Source organism: Nelumbo nucifera, chromosome 1 (assembly GCF_055504915.1).
Source record: "Nelumbo nucifera cultivar China Antique chromosome 1, China Antique-T2T, whole genome shotgun sequence".
Classification (NCBI taxonomy): Eukaryota; Viridiplantae; Streptophyta; class Magnoliopsida; order Proteales; family Nelumbonaceae; genus Nelumbo; species Nelumbo nucifera.
This window is the reverse complement of record NC_142649.1, coordinates 39,063,336-39,079,745: the sequence shown is the minus strand read 5'-3', so window position 1 is coordinate 39,079,745 and position 16,410 is coordinate 39,063,336. Positions and strand designations below refer to the sequence as shown.

The 16,410-nt window shown below is 40.5% G+C and overlaps 1 protein-coding gene across 1 annotated transcript in view; it reads left to right on the top strand.

Moving 5' to 3' along the window:
* RRP4 (ribosomal RNA processing 4) overlaps positions 1 to 16,410 on the top strand; it is a 51,199-nt gene that overhangs the window by 26,144 nt on the left and 8,645 nt on the right. The window contains exon 4 of the mRNA XM_010249610.3: positions 8,064 to 8,153. Coding sequence (XP_010247912.1) covers positions 8,064 to 8,153 — 90 coding nt within the window. The remainder of the gene's footprint in view (positions 1 to 8,063; positions 8,154 to 16,410) is intronic.

Here is a 16,410-nt window from a genome sequence, read left to right as displayed (position 1 = left end):
GAAGAGTATTTCTGAAAACTGTTCCCCATTCAGTAATGTGGTGCGTTTGGAATAGTGCAATAGGAGAATTTTTGAGAATAGATCCATCTCCTTGGAAGGTCTTAGAGGGAGAGTTTTGTCATGTTTATATTTTTGGATTCTATCTTGCAAGCAGTTCAAAGGGATAACCTATGGTAATTTGGATAGAAATCTCTTGGAGGTGCTTCACTTATCCTATTCTGTTCCCCATGCCAGTTCTGTCCTTCACCCAAGGCCAGCCTCTGATTTCATTTTGGAGTTTGATGGCAGCTGCAGAAGTGTTTCAGATCATTTGGGGCTAGCTGGTATAGGGGGTTTGATCCTTAGAGGTGATGGCAGTGTTATTTGGGCATTCAATGGGCCAGAAAGTTGGTTGACGCCTCGGAGGATGAAGTTAGAGCACTTTTGCATTTTGACTGGCTCGAGGATTGCTATCTCTATCCAAGCCAGATCTCTTGCTTTTCAAGGGGACACTAAGATGCAATAGGATGGGCTTCTAATAGAGGTTCTAGCCCTTGGAGATTTGCTCACTTCCTTAATGAGATCCATGAGATTGTGGACTCCTTGAACTGTCTTTCGGATAGATTCCTCAAGAGCTGAATTTTTTGGCAGATGCTTTAGCTAAATTTGGGGTGGATGGGGTCTTTTTTATAGTACATTTTTTATACAGTGCCAATTTTTTGCCTTAGTAAATTCTGGGTGCTTTTTGTTTTTTGAAATTGATTGTACATCCTCTCATATACATCCCTTCCGCCCTTTTTGCCTTGCATTTAAAGTTACCTTTTATTCAAAAAAAGGTAGACCCCTTAAACCCTCCTTTGCTAGTTTGTTTACGATTGGGCAGACCTTGGGATCCATCTAAATAAGATGTTTACTTTGGATTGCCAAAGCTGTTTCATTGCTACTACGATACTGTTGAGTTGGGCCGAATTCTAGTTATTGGGCCCAGTTATTTATCTGTTATTTTTAGGTTGTTAAGTTAGGAAGTTATTGGGCTTTAGGCCCAATTGTTTATGTTTTTTAAGTTGTGACTGTTCAGCTACTTTAGTAGCCGCCCTACTAAGGGCATTCTTGTAATCTCTTATTCTTTTAACTTGAGTATATCAAATGGGTTGGTGGCCAGAACTAATTCAATTATGGGCGACATCCCACTCCTTTTCTTCTCCTCTCTTCTTCTCTACTTCTGAAGCTCTTCACCTTCTTTCTCTTTACAAGGAATTCATTTAAAACTGCAATTAGTGATTTCTACTTGATATCAGAGCAGGCTTAAGGTTCCTTGAGTTGTTCTATCATGCAGCCCTAGATCGGCCGACTGTATGGTGATTTGAGAGGCTGATCGAAGATCTTAGGTAAGCCAAGTTTTTGGATTTTTTGGTGGATCTTTTTTGCCCTGTAGCTGGTCTAGGGTTTCCCATCAAATTCAGGAAAAACTGGTGAAAGGGGGAGAGTCCTGTTTTTGTTGGACTCTTCAATTTTGACCTAGGAAGTGGCACCCTAATTTTTTAGGGTTCCTTGGAGTTTTCTGAAGGGGCGGTTCAAGTTTTGCCTGTTTTGGAGGTTTTTGGAGAGAGCGGCTGCCTCTTCTCTCTTTTCTTTCGTTTCATAGAAAAGGAATCTTTTGTAAAAGGATCATCTAGGACATCAGAAGGTTGTCGGTGGTAGCATAAGTGATTTATTTGACATTCTTTCATCTTATCGTAACTTTCTAACCCTTTTTTGAGAATTTTGGAGGGTAACGGAGTTGAAAACAAACCCAAGAGTGAAATGAGACCAGTGAGAGGAGGTGTCAGAGACTTTTTCGGGGTTGGGACCATTACTACAGTTAAGTTGGATGGTTCAAATTACTTAGAATGGTCACAAGCTGCAAAGATGGCCATTGGTGCTCGCGGGAAGTTGGGGTATATCACTGGTAAGGAAGTGAAACCCGAAACTAACAGCTCCCGGTGGGTACAGGAAAATTATATGGTGATGACTTGGCTATAATTCGATGTTGCCCCATATAAGTAAAAATTTTTTGTGGGCAAATACAACTAAGGAAATATGGGATGGGGTTGCAGAAACCTCACAAAGTGAGAATGTTGTTAGGACCTATCAGTTGAGGAATCAGATTATTGCTACAAGGCAGGGAGATAGACCTATTGTTGTTTATTTTTCAGCCCTTAAAACCCTGTGGCAGGAGATTGACCATCTAGAGACAGTTGTGTGGGAAACCACTAAGGATGTAGTTGCCTACCAGAAGCTCCTAGAGAAGTATATGGTTTTTGAATTTCTTGCTGGCCTTAATCTCGAGTATGATATTCCAAGACAACACATACTTTCTAGGGACAGTGTTACTCTCTCTCAAGCATATGCCTTTGTATCAAGGGAAGAGAGCAAGAGAAATGGGATGATGAAAAATTTTGGTTTTGATCAATCAACCATGGTTAGCATTGTGAAACCTAAACAAGGTGGAGACCCGGGTGGCAGTGAAATTAGGAAGGAAGACAATGACTTGATTTGTGACCACTGTAGGAAGCCTAAACACACAAGAGATACCTGCTGGAAGCTTCATCCTCATCTTGTGCTGAATAGACTAAAAAACAAGAAGGGAAATGCTCACATGGCAATCACAGGTGACATATCGACCCCTCCTACTACAACTACTGCAGTGAGGGCCGAACTTGAGAGATATGGGCAGTTCCTGAATCAGTAGGATACAATCAGTCCTAATTCAGTAACAGGTGGTTCTGGTGGAACACATTCAACTTCCTATGTTCACACAGTTAGTTCACATGCCACTATAAATTATGTCTCTACTATAGGTAAGGAGGGACCTTGCATTATAGATTATGGAGCCTCAAAACACATGACCCAGAGTTCCACTATTTTTTCTTCTTACTAGCTCTGTTCTGGCAGAGACAGTCTCCACAGCTGATGGATCTCATGTTCCCATTGCTAGAAAAGGGTCTGTCAAGATTAATGATTCCATTTCCCTTCCCTCTGTCCTTCATGTTCCCAGATTGAGTACTAACCTGTTATCTATTAGTAGTTCGACAAAGAATTTGAATTGCTCAATAATTTTTTCTCCTGGTCATTGTGTCTTGTAGGATCTGGATTCAAAGAGGACGATTGGGAGTGGTCGTGAAGTGAATGGAATCTACCTCCTGGATGTGCCTCCTCATCATCAGGGTTATCATGTCAGTAGGGATAGTGAGTCAAGGTCTGTGAGTCAGATTATGCTTTGGCATTTGGGTCATTTGTCTTTTTCTTCTTTGAGTTTCTTATTTCCAAAGTTTTTTGAGTCTGTTAATTTGTCCAGTCTGGAGTGTGAAGGTTGCCAGCTTGGAAAGCATTGTAGAAATTCCTTTAAAGTTAGTAATAAAAGATGTTCATCTCCTTTTGATGTTATTCATTCTGATGTGTGGGGACCATATCATGTTCCTTCTATAGGTGGCTATTGATATTTTCTCTTATTTATGGATGATTTTTTCGATATTCCTGGATTTACTTAATGAGATCTTGAGATGAAGTACCATTATTGGTTCAACAATTTCATTAGATGGTGCTAACACAGTTTGGGATACGAATAAAGGTATTCCTCTTGATCCCTCTACTGTTTCAGTTCCCATTGATTCTATTAACCCCATTACAGATAACCTGGACCTTCCTATTGCTCTCAGAAAAGGGAAGAGAAAGTGTATTGCTCATTGTATTTCACAGTACCTATCCTACAGTGGACTTTTTCCTTCCTACTATGCTTTCCTTTCCTCTCTTGACTCTGTGTCTATACCCAAGAGTGTCATTGAGGCTCTCTCCAAACCTGAGTGGAAGACAACTATGTAAGAAGAGATGAAAACCTTAATTAAGAATCAGACATGGGAGATTGTGGATCTACTAGAGGGCAAGGAGACTGTTGGATGCAGATGGGTTTATACAGTCAAATATAAGGCAGATGAAAGTATAGAAAGGTATAAGGCCAGACTTGTTGCAAAAGGGTACACATAGACTTATGACATTGATTACTTAGAGACCTTTGCACTAGTTGCAAAGATGACTTCTGTTCGGATACCTCTTTCTCTTGCTGCTATATACTCTTGGCCCCTGTTTCAACCTGATGTGCAAAGGGGAAGTGTATATGGATCTTCCTGTTGGTTTCTACAGTGATGCTGAAAAGGGGAAGGTATGCAAACTCAAGAAGTCACTTTATGGTTTAAAGCATTCTCCCAAAGCATGGTTTGACAGGTTCAGGAAGGTCTTGGTTGCTTTTGGCTACACTTAGACTCAATCTGACCATAATTATTTGTGAAGCAGAGGGGATCCTTGGTGTTAGTCCTAATTGTTTATGTGGATGATATTGTTGTCTCAAGAAATGACCTAAGTGAGATTGACCGTTTGAAGAAGAATCTTCACAGAGAATTTGAAATTAAGGATCTTGGGGAGCTTAGTTACTTCTTGGGCATTGAAGTTGCAAGATCAAAACATGAAATCTTTATTTCTCAGAGGAAGTATGTTTTGGATCTTCTACAAGAAACATGGAAGCTTGGAACAAAGGCAATCAATACTCTTATTGATCAGAATCACAGAATTAATGCATCAGAAGGTGAGCTGGTAAAGGACATTGGCAGATATCAGAGACTTGTGGAGCGGCTGCTATATTTGTGTATGACAAGACTAGACATCTCCTATGCAGTGAGTGTGGTGAGTCAATACATGCATGCCCCGCGAGTCCAACATTGGGAGGCTGTTGACAGGATTCTTGCTTATCTGAAGGGACACCCAGGCAGAGGCATACTATTTGCTGACCATGGACATTTGAAGCTAGAGGCTTATATAGATGCTGATTGGCTAGGATGCTTTGACGACAGGAGATCTACTTCAGGAGTTTGCACCTTGTTGGGGGTAACCTAGTCTCGTGGAAAAGTAAGAAACAGATAGTGGTGGCAAGATCAAGTGCAGAAGCTGAATATAGGGCTATGGCACATGGAGTTTTAGAACTTCTCTGGATCCGTTCCTTGTTAGGAGAGATTGGTGTAAAGGCAAAAGAACCTATGATGCTGTACTATGATAATCAGGCAGCAATTAATGTTGCCCATAATCCAGTTCAACATGACTGGACAAAGCACATTGAAGTTGATAGACATTTCATCAGAGAAAGGGTGACTTCTGGGGAAGTTTGTCTCTCATACATTGCTTCCGACTTGCAACTTGCCGATGTTCTCACAAAAGGTGTTACAAAGAACAAGTTGGAGCATGACCTACGCAAGTTGGGAATGTGTGACATTTACTCCCAACTTGAGGGGGAGTGTTGAGTTGGGCCGAATTCTAGTTATTGGGCTCAGCTATTTATCTTTTATTTTTAAGTTGTTAAGTTAGGAAGTTATTGGGCTTTAGGCCCATTTGTTTATGTTTTTTAAGTTGTGACTGTTCAACTACTTTAGTAGCCGCCCTACTAAGGGCATTCTTGTAATCTCTTATTCTTTTAACTTGAGTATATAATACAAAGAGGGGTTGGCGGCCAGAACTAATTCAATTATGGGCGACATCCCACTCCTTTTCTTCTCCTATCTTCTTCTTTACTACTGAAGCTCTTCACCTACTTCTTTCTCTTCACAAGGAATTTATCTAAAACTTCGGTGATTTTTACTGATACCTCAGACTCAATGGGCAAGGAGCAATCATTCTTGACCTAGGCTGAGCTTGGGCCCAACACTTGAAGCCTAGCCAGGCCTGATCTGTCCCACAGTGCATACATACATTTATATTATAATATACATATCATTTTTACTATTATATATTTACACATTTTATTTTATCTTATGTTAAATATTTTATATAAAAATTTTAATATATAATATAAACATTTATGAATTGACATGTGAATCAACTCACGAGTCAGCTCACACATGAGAGAATAACTTGTTCTCTAGGGTTGTCTCTCCTTATATAGATGAAGGCAAGGCCTTCATTCTAAATCCTAAGCAATGTGGCACTTGGAACTACACTCACTATTTTTTTTTTGATGAATACTGAGAAGTTTTATTAATAGAGTTATAAGAGATAAACAGAGAAGGTTCCCAAAAGGAGGCGTGAGATGCAGCCAGATCGAAGTAGAGAATTACAGCTTGGCCCGAAACATCTGCTTCCTATGCACTCCTTGTTTAGCTAGTGAGTCTGCTGATCCATTTGCAGATTTTCTTTAACGTTGGAATTAGACAGACATGTTTGTCGTTAGCCATCTGAATCTTCATAAAATCCCCTCGTAGGACCAGGCTGCTGTTTCTGGCTCTTTTAACCACTGGATCACCAGCTTGGAATCACCTTCAATTAAGAGCTGCACAGTTCAGTTCTTTGGAAAATTGAGCTCCTTGTAACACTGCCTGAATTTCTGCATTAACTGAATCCCCTACTGCTATAGGGCCAGAGAAAAAAGTGATGAATCCCTTTGCATTTCTAAACACTCCCCCAATACTGGAGGGTCCCGGATTGCCTAGGCTGCTAAAATCAAAGTTGAATGTGAAGTGGCCTTGCCTTCACCTATATAAGGAGAGACAACCATATGTTGAAGCAAATACCCTATTTTTTTGTGTCTTAGGCCCAAAACTAAGCCAAGCCAAGCCCAACTTGGGCCTATGTAATATTTTTTCCAATGTTTTAAAAAGCGGAGGCGTTATGTGAAGTGGTCCACTACCTAGAGGCGTGAGGCGTAGTTCATAACGCAAGAGGCGTAAGCCTCCCGAACACAAGGAGGCACACCTCCTTAAGAGGAGGGGGGTTAGGAGGAGGATGAAGAGTAAGGGGGGATCTCCTTTTCTTTTCTTTCTTTTCTCTTTTTTTCCTTCTCTTTCTTTTTCTTTCCCTTCCCTTTCTTTTCCTTTCCTTTCCTTTACTTTTTTTTCTGTCTTTTTATATAAGATGTGCATGAGGTGTACAGAAAAAAAAGCGCAAGAGGCGTACGCCTCAGGTGCGTTTTGGGAGCGCCTCGCCTGGAGGCCCTCCCATGCCTTTTAAAACACTGATTTTTTCATGTATTACATATCATATAGTTTAAAATTTCATAAATAATTAAATTGTCATTTAATGCCATAGGCCCCACAGTCCAGCCTGGGCCGGGCCCGGGCCTAGGCTATACCCTTAAAATAGGTGCTAAGTCTGGCCTACCAGGACCGGCCCATGATAATCCCTACCATGAGCCATCTGTGCCATCTTGCATCTAGTTTATGATAGCATGGGAATCCTCCACCTTTATCCTTCTCAAAGCCTAGTGTGTGCATTGGTTTGAGATCTTGTAACTTGTAGCAATGAAATCTCAAATCTCTATTGATGTTTTCTGTAAACAACTAAACATAGAGCCATAGAAGTACCAGTCTGGACTGACAGCTAGGCAGCAAAAATGCCAAAGCAGATTAATCGTACCTTCAGTAGATCATAACCACCAGTATCTTTTCCACTATGATATTAAATGACAAAGGATCCTTATGTCATTGCACATGTTTTAATATGATATTTTCTAGTTTCTAAGTTTCAGTTACTGAAATAGTTTATTGTGTAATTATCCTACTGCTGCATATCTTAATAACAGTGATTTTTTTCTTTGGATTGTTGTCCAGATAGTGCATCTTGGTCTATTGTTTTTTGATTTTTGTTCATTTTCTTAGCAGTAAATGGTCTGGGACATTATCTTGGTTATCAATGCCCAATTTTATGCTTATGTTCTGTATGCTGTTCTCTTACTCATTCAGAAAATTCATCTAGGATCTTGTCGAGTCCTCTATCTCATAATCCATAGTGATTTCACCTTATTGCCTAGTTGGTAGTGTTATCATCCGTGGCTTGAAATGGTGGCTAATAATTTGTTCTTCTGTTGGGTATAGATTCTAACATTTTCTATTACTTGATCTTTTTATGAAGTTACAGTTGGCATTAGACATTTAAATTTCTACTTGGAATAAAGTTTAAACAGAAAGGAGAAAAAAAGAACAAGAAAAATATGAAAAGAAAAAGATGAATAACAAATGCAATGTCATTCTACATCTTATTATCAGATTGTGCATTACTTTGTCATGCAGATTGCTCCAAAGCGATGGAGAATAGAGATAAATTTTAGTCAAGATGCAGTATTGATGCTTTCTTCGATGAACCTACCCGATGGGATCCAGGTAAGGACATCTTTTTCATATTCTTTGGTAATATTGCTGGTGACAACTGATAGTTCTGTCTTGCTTACTATCTTCTCAAACATCTGGTAAAGGATAGGGCCAATGGGCACTCAAATAATACTCTTGAACATGCTTAGATGCACTAGTTATTGTACTATTATTGCTTGGTAAAGAACATATTTTTTGTTGACAAGATGGGGAGTGAGAAAAAAATGACAGCATCTTTGTGAAGGATTATGTTATCATAATTGCACCATCATTTCATACTTCAGAACTTGTGCACAAATATATTACCCGTAAGAATTGCCATTTGCACAAAAAGTAATTGGGCATGTTACCTGATGGAAAAGGCATAGGCAACTCCTATTGATTTTAAATTATCAACATGGAATCAATCAAAGCCTCAATTGCTCCAAATTAATTATTCACGTGGTTGTCCTTTTCATAAACACTTTCTGCTCCTCTATTCATCTATCAATAACACTACCACCATAAGAAGGTTTCCCATCATAGTTCCAAGTGATTAATTGTGGAAAAGGAGAGAATGGAGGAGGGGGGGGGGCTCTTCTTTTGTGTTACTTGCATATTTGTTCCTGAAACTTTACCCATAAATAATGTCCATACTATATTCAAATGTTATTCTACATGGTATTTGATGATAATCACGTGCCCTGATCAGCAAAAAGGAGTTTATTACTAGGAAAAGAAGACAAACCCCTTGCAATGAGTCATGCAGGGTAACTAAGAAAAGGGTGATGAGGGGGTGGGGTTCAAGTTGTCAAAGGGGAAATAATGTTGACCTTGACAAAAGAAGAGATAGAGGTTAGACCAGGGTCGGGGGATAAGAAGGACGAGGGAGATCATGCTAGTGGGAGTTTAGGGCTATTCTTATGGGGAGGTGGAGAGTTCACTAGAAGAGCTTTTGAAAAATTTGAAATGAGTAAAAGGGAGGAGAAAATGAAGAAGAATATGAGACGAAAAGAGGAAAAAGTTTGGGATGAGGACAATGGTGGGTAGGACGAGATGCTTGATCCTGAAGACTAGCCAATGTATGAAGGGGTGGTGTTCTCAGTCTTTCTTTTGGTTGGTCTTGCGTCCAGTGTTTTAAAAGCACAAGGTGCCAAAAAGGCACAGAGGTCAATTTGCACCTGAGGCGCAAGGTGAGGCACACGCCATTTTAAGCAAGGCGCAAAAATACAAAAAAAAAGTGAAAAATTCAAAAAATTCAAAAAAAAAATTTTAAACATAATATTAATAAAAAATATAAACTTAAATTATAAATTAAATGTTTTAAAAAACCTACTATCTAAAATTAAAATACATAAACATAATATTCAAAGAGGAAGTGGTAGACTGGAATGGTGTTCTAGTTATGTCATGAAGACGCTTCCGGAGATAGAACAAGCATTCCTGATTCCATTTGAGAAGAAGGCAGCCATTTTGGATCTTGGCTGCTCTCTTGAGGTCACAACAAAAATACAGACACAGGAAGGTTGGGCCTTGTTGCAGAACTGGAACCCTTCCTGCAATGAGTTTGTGTTGGAGGAAGTGGAGGCCATTCAAATAAAACTGATTGGGCTTCCGTTCAATCTGTGGAAGCAGGAGGTTTTCTCCCAAGTGGCAGTACTTTGTGGAGGGTCGCTTATAGCAGTGAACCTGTCTTCTCTTTAAGTTGCAAAGATCAAGGTAAAGGGCTCTAATCTGCAGCCGGTACCAAGATCAGTCGAGATCTTCTCCGGCGGGCGGTGGCAGAGAGTTTGGTTAGTGATGGAAGTTGAAACGTTGCTGTGGGAGAAAGATAAGGAGGTAGGAGACGATAGTGACATGTCCAAAAGATTGCCAGATGGACAAGAAATTATGGAAGACCAGTAGTGCTATGTCGGCTCTGTTTTAGAAGGTGGACCTTCGGACTTTAATCTGTTTGGCTCCAATTTTCCATTAAAAATGGGCTATTCAAATGTTTTTGAGTTTCACCGGTCGGTCAGCCTGAAGATTAAACCAAGTCTTAAAAAGCAGGGTTAAAAAGGATGGGCCAAATGCTGTTCCTGGGTCGAACCAGCAAGTTGAACCAGTTTTTAATTCTCTCCCATGTGATGACTTAATGCGAGGTCTTTAGTAAGGCGATGGGGGACTGTACTCACGATCTATCATCTTCCCCATCGACCCAAGATAGTCGAACTGGTTCGGAGTCTTCGCAGTTGCAGTGGGCAAAGTCGCAACAGGCCTAGCCCTCCCTATGAAAGGACTAAGGCAGATTGGAAGGACAGCGATGTAGAGGATTAGTGGGTTGACTGTGAAGCATCAGACAATGACTTTTCTTCTGAAGATGATTCTAGCAGCAGAAGTTCTGAAGACACTGTTTAGGTCAGCGTGGAGAGTTGGGATGACCTTCACATTGTCTCCGTTTTTGATGAAAAGGAGGCCGCAATTAATAAGAGGAGATCACAAAGTGGAGATGTATTTCACTCAACTACGAACAGAGATGGTGATTTGTGACTAACACCAGTTAGTGGTTTGAAGGATCTTCCAATTTATCAGGAGGGGATTAGAGGTATCCAAGGGAACTCATTCCAGGTGAGAGACAGGAGCAAGATGATAAGTTTGCATTTTAGCAGGGGAACCAGGAGGTTACAAAGGATATTCTGGGTGGGGGTACAAGTTCTGAGATGGCCAAGTCAAATACTCCTTCGAAGCCTTCCCAACTAGTTAGAACTGAAGTTGGGGGTTTGGAGAGGCACCGAAACTCCTGTTACTAAAACACATGTCATACTTTCTTCTCAGCCTTCTAGTAACCTCGACAACTCTGTTGGTTTAGGTTTTGATGCTAATATGTATTTTGTTGGTCCTACTGTCTCTTCAGATCCTATCCAAGGCCACGATTTGCCCATGAATCTGCTAGAAGAAGGAGAGATGAGTAGGGGATTAGGGAATGAAGTTGGTGCGAGAGAGATAATCAGAGAGAAAGGAGGGGTGGGTGTGTCTGAGGCTGGGGGTGAAAGGAGGCAGAAGTTTGAGGAAGGAGCAGGGGCTGATAGGGGGATGGATACAGATGGGGAAAAAGAACCACTAAAAGGATTCAATCCCAAGAAGGTGAGAGTGATGAGGAGGTTGGGAGGGATTTAGTTAAGGGGAAGAAAGAAAAGGAGGCGGGAGAAAGTAAAAGAAGCCAAGAAGATCAGAGTGCAAAGGACCGGTGGTGGATTTGGTTGATAAAATGGGGTTGAAAGTGGAAAAAAAATCAAAGAAAAGGAACCTCAAAAGAAAGTAAGTAAAGAAAAGGGGGCAAGAGGAGAAGGAAGCTAAATGAAGTTGAAAAACTCATTAGTGATGTATCTTTATGGGAAGAGAGAAACTCCAGAATCTTCTCTGAAGAAGAAGTGCTGAAGATCTGAGGGCCTTGATCCATACAAGGGTTGTATAGTGGATGAAATCCTTAGAGCTATTCACAGACTATACCGTGGATGACATGCTGAGGAAATGGGGTGAGATTGCTAGCTGTACCTAGACTAAAGCAGTAATGAGTGTGTCTTGGACTCCCCCACCTACGGGTTTCATAAAACTAAACTTTGATGGAAGTAGCAAAGGGAACCCTGGACAATCAGGGATTGGGGGTGTTTTTAGGGATGAGAAAGGGGTTGTTTCTGCCACGTTCTCAGGCCCCATTGGAGTGGGTGGCTCCCTTAGAGCTGAGATCCATGCAGTCTTGGAAGGAGTCTAGAAAGCTAGAGAGGTGAATCTCAGAAAACTCATAATTGGAGGGGACTCGGAGGTGGTGGTAGGGTGGCTGAAGAAAGACGATAGTGGTTTATGGAGATATAGCAATATGAGAAGGAAATTCATATGGCTGGTTTGAGAAATGGAAGTTAAAATTAGTTGGGTAAAAAGATCAGCTAATTCTTTTGCTGATGGGTTAGCTAAACAAGGGGTTGACAAGGAGTCAATGTTCTGGGCACAGTTGTAATTTAAATCTGTTTTTTTCTTTTTCTTTTTTTTTTCCTTTTCCTTTTCCTTTTTCCTTTTCCCTTTTCCCTTTTCTCTTCTCTCTTGTTCATTTCTTGGGGCTTAAGCTGAAGTTAGAAGATAAGAAAGTTTGTCTTCCTCTTTGTAATTCTAATTGTTGATAATTAATGAACTGTGTTATTGAGAAAAAAAAAGCTCATTAGTGATGTGGAAGGGGATAAGGAGTTCAGTGCTAGGGGAGGGAGGAGAGGGGGTCTATAGGCTAGATGAGGGCTGGGGTCAGTATTTGATGTGATCATGAAGATTATTAGTTGGAATGTAAGGGGATAAGGAAGTGCCACAAAAAGAGTAGTCAAAGAGGTATTGAGGAAGGAGAGACCGGATTTTGTTCTAATTCAAGAATCCAAAATTCAGGAAGTTGACAAGATTGGATAAGAAGCTTGTGGGGAGAGAGGAATATTAATTGGAGAGAAGTAGTCCAATGTTTGGAAGAACTGGTAGGTAGATTCTCAGTTTCTATTAAGTTGAAGGGTGTGTAGGAAAGATTTGAATGGGTTCTCACGAATGTCTATGGGCCAAACTTATATAAAGAAAGGAAGAAATTGTGGGAGGAGCTTGGGGATATTAGGGGACTCTGGGGTGGACCTTGGTGTTTAGGGGGAGATTTCAATGTAGTTAGGTTTGTGAGTGAGACAACCGGGGGTAGGCAAAAAACTACATTGAGTATGAGAAAGTTCAACTCCTTTATTGAAGCTTTTGAGCTAAGAGATATTCCTCTAGGGAAATCCTGCTATACTTGGTCAAACCTTCAAACATCCCCTATCCTATCCAAGCTTGTTAGGTTTTTAGTTTCACCTGATTGGGAAGAGCATTGGCCAGGGTTTGCTGGGAGAAATCTACCAAGAATCACCTCAGACCATTGGCCCATCTGTTTGTTTGAGTGAATTAGTGATGGTGGCTCAAGTCCATTCAGATTTGAAAATATGTGGCTCACTCACCTGGATTTTAAAGAGAAAGTTAAGGTTTGGTGGAATAGTTTGGCCGCACCTGCAATGTGGGAAGGCCAAAAGTTCCTAAAGAAGCTTCAATTGTTGAAAAAGGAGATCAAGGAGTGGAATTGGGAGAAGTTTGGGAGATTGGAGGAGAAGAAAGTTGATTTGATTTCTCAGATAAAGGGAATAGATAGCAAAGAGGTAGAAGGAACTTTAGGTGAAGGTGAAAAGGAGCTGAGATGGAACTTGAAGAAAGAACTAGGGGAGACCTTATTGAGAGAGATTGGAGGAGTGGAATAGGGAGAAGTTTGGGAGATTGGAGGAGAAGAAAGTTGATTTGATTTCTCAGATAGAGGCAATAGATAGCGAAGAGGAAATGTGCTAGAAGCAAAAGTCGAGAGAGATGGATCAAAGAAGGTGATGGAAATACAAAATTTTTCCATGCCATTGCAAATGGAAGGAGAAGGAAGTGCATGATTACCTCTTTAGTGGTGGGGGAAAATGAGATCACGAATCAAGATAAGATTGCTAAAACATTCTCAGAGCAATTTTAGGTCAATTTATAGAAGACCACTAATTGAGAGGTGGAGGATTGAAGGCATTGATTGGGAGACATAGGAGGAGGCTCAAGTCCAATTTCTGGAAAAAAAAAGGTTTGAAGAGGGAGAGATTAAGGAAGTAGTCTTTTCTATGAATAGATCAAAATCACCAGGACCCGATGGTTTCACAATGGCATTCTATCAAGATTTTTGGGACATAATTAAAGGAGATCTAATTAGAGTGTTTAATGAATTCTATAGGAGAGGGGTGATAAGTCCAGGGATGAACTCTACTTTTTAGCACTGATCCCTAAGAAGAATAATGCCAACCAACCAGGGGATTTCAGGCCAATAAGTCTAGTCACCAATATTTACAAGGTGATAGCCAAGGTGCTGTCTTTGAGGATTAAAAAGGTGATATCCTCAATCGTTTCTCAAGCTTAAGGGGCCTTTGTGCAGGATAGGCAGATTATTGGTCAAATCTTAATTGCCAATGGATGCATGGAGGTTCAAAAGAGATTAAAGAGGAAGGAAATGGCTATCAAACTAGATTTGGAAAAAGCCTATGACTTGGTGGATTGAAACTTCTTGATTGAAATTATGAGAAGATTTGGATTTGGAAACTTGTGGTGTAAATGGATCATGGGATGCCTACAAACTAGTCACTTTTCAGTAATAGTTAATGGGACAATATATGATTTTTTTGAAGGATTCCGTGGGCTTAGGCAGGGTGACCCCCTTTCTCTTTTTCTATTTACTCTGATTGTTGAAGCCCTACTTAAATTGATTTCAAGAGCAAATGGTGTGCAATTATTTAGGGGTTGGTCAGTTGGGAGGGATAATGTTTTAGTCACTCATCTACAGTTTGCAGATGATATTCTTATTTTTTGTGATGGAGAAAGTAGGGAGGGAGTGGAAAATCTGAGGTTGGTTGTGAAACTCTTTGAAAGGATGTCTAATTTGAGGATTAATTGGTCAAAGAGCTTATTGGCTGGAGTCAGCATTGAAGAGGATGAAGTGAGATTTCTGGCAAATTCCCGAGGCTATGAGAAAGGTGAGTGGCCAATGAAATACTTGGGTTTACCCCTTGGAGAGAACCCTAGATCTTCTAGTTTTTGGTCTCCAATGGTGGAAAGGATAGAGAAACGCTTGGTGACGTGGAAAAGGAACTATATCTCATTGGGGGGGAGAATAACCCTAATTAAATCCACTTTAGAAAATCTCCCAGTGTCTACATGTCAGTGTTTAGGATGCCACAAGGGATAGTGAGGAAAATTGATATAATCATGAGGGATTTTCTCTGGGAGCCAGGGAAAAAAAGAAGGATCATTTGGTTAGATGGGAAAAGGTGAGGAAATTGAAAGAGGAAGGGGGCTTGGGAATAGGTAATGTTAGACTGAAGAATCAGGCTTTGCTTAGCAAATGGCTTTGGAGGTTTTCAAATGAAAATGAGAAACTATGGCACCGAGTGGTTGCATGCATTCATGGCATGTCGAGCAACGGATGGGATGCTGGATGTCTCCATAGGACTAACATGGCTACTCCCTCAAGGGCCATCCATGACATTCTCCCTAAAATCCTAAATTTTATTAGGTATGACTTGTCTTCTGGTAGCAAAATCAGTTTTTGGGAGGATGTGTGGATTGGAGATACTCCTTTAGTTGAGAAATTTCCTTCTCTTTGTAATCTGTCCAAATTCAAGGGTAAACCTATTTCAGATTTCCTAAGTCAACCTTCTTACCTTCCAGGGTTGAATTGAAACTTTGGATTTAACAGGAACCTTAGAGAGTCTGAATTTCTTGCAGTGTCCAAGTTGTTAGGATTGCTGAATTCAGTTTTCTTGGGGGAAGGTGGATCAGATTCTAGAATTTGGGGTCCTAATTCTGATGGGTCTTTTTCTTGTAAATCCGTTCTACATTCGATGGTTGCCACACAATCTTCTCTTCATTTTCCGGTTAAAGAAATTTAGTGCCCTCCTATTCCCCCTAAAATCAGTACTTTTTGTTGGGAAGTTTTTCATGGTTGTATTAATACCTTTGTGTACTTCAAAGGAAAAGACCAAATTGGTGCTTGTCCCCTAATTGGTGTGTCTTGTGTAAATTGAGTGGTGAGACTGTTTTCCACCTTATATCTTGCCCTTTTGTCAGTTTTATTTGGAATTGGTTTACTTCCCTTTTTGGGTGCAGGTGGTCCTCTCTTGATAGGGTGGAAGGTTTATTCAACCCTAATGATATTAGTGGTAAGACAAGGAGGGGAAGGATTTTTTGGAGGTGTACTAGAGCAGCAATACTTTGGACCATTTGGAAGGAAAGAAATGATAGAATATTTCAAAGTAAAGAAAAATGCAAGGAAGCTTTAGTTGAAACAATAACATTGGGGGTGGCACATTGGGTAAAAAGCTTGAAGCTGTTTTCAGCTTTTAATGGTCAAAGACTTTTTCAGGGTTTGGGGACTAATTGCTGCTTCATCATCTACAAGATGATAGTTTTTTGAGACTTACTCCCCTCTAACAGATGGTTGGAAGAAGCTGAACTTTGATGGGAGTTGTGTGGGTAACCCAGGCCCTTCAGGTATTGGGGGGCCCATTAGAGATGAAAATGGATTCATTATTGCTCCGTTCTCCGGTCCTATGGAGGAGTGTGATGTGGCAAGGGCAGAGTTTCTAGCTACAACATATGGGGTTGAGAAGGCTAAAGAGTTGGGGATTAATAGACGGATCATCGAGGGAAACTCAAAAACTGTGATAAAAAGGTTGCAGAAAGGGGA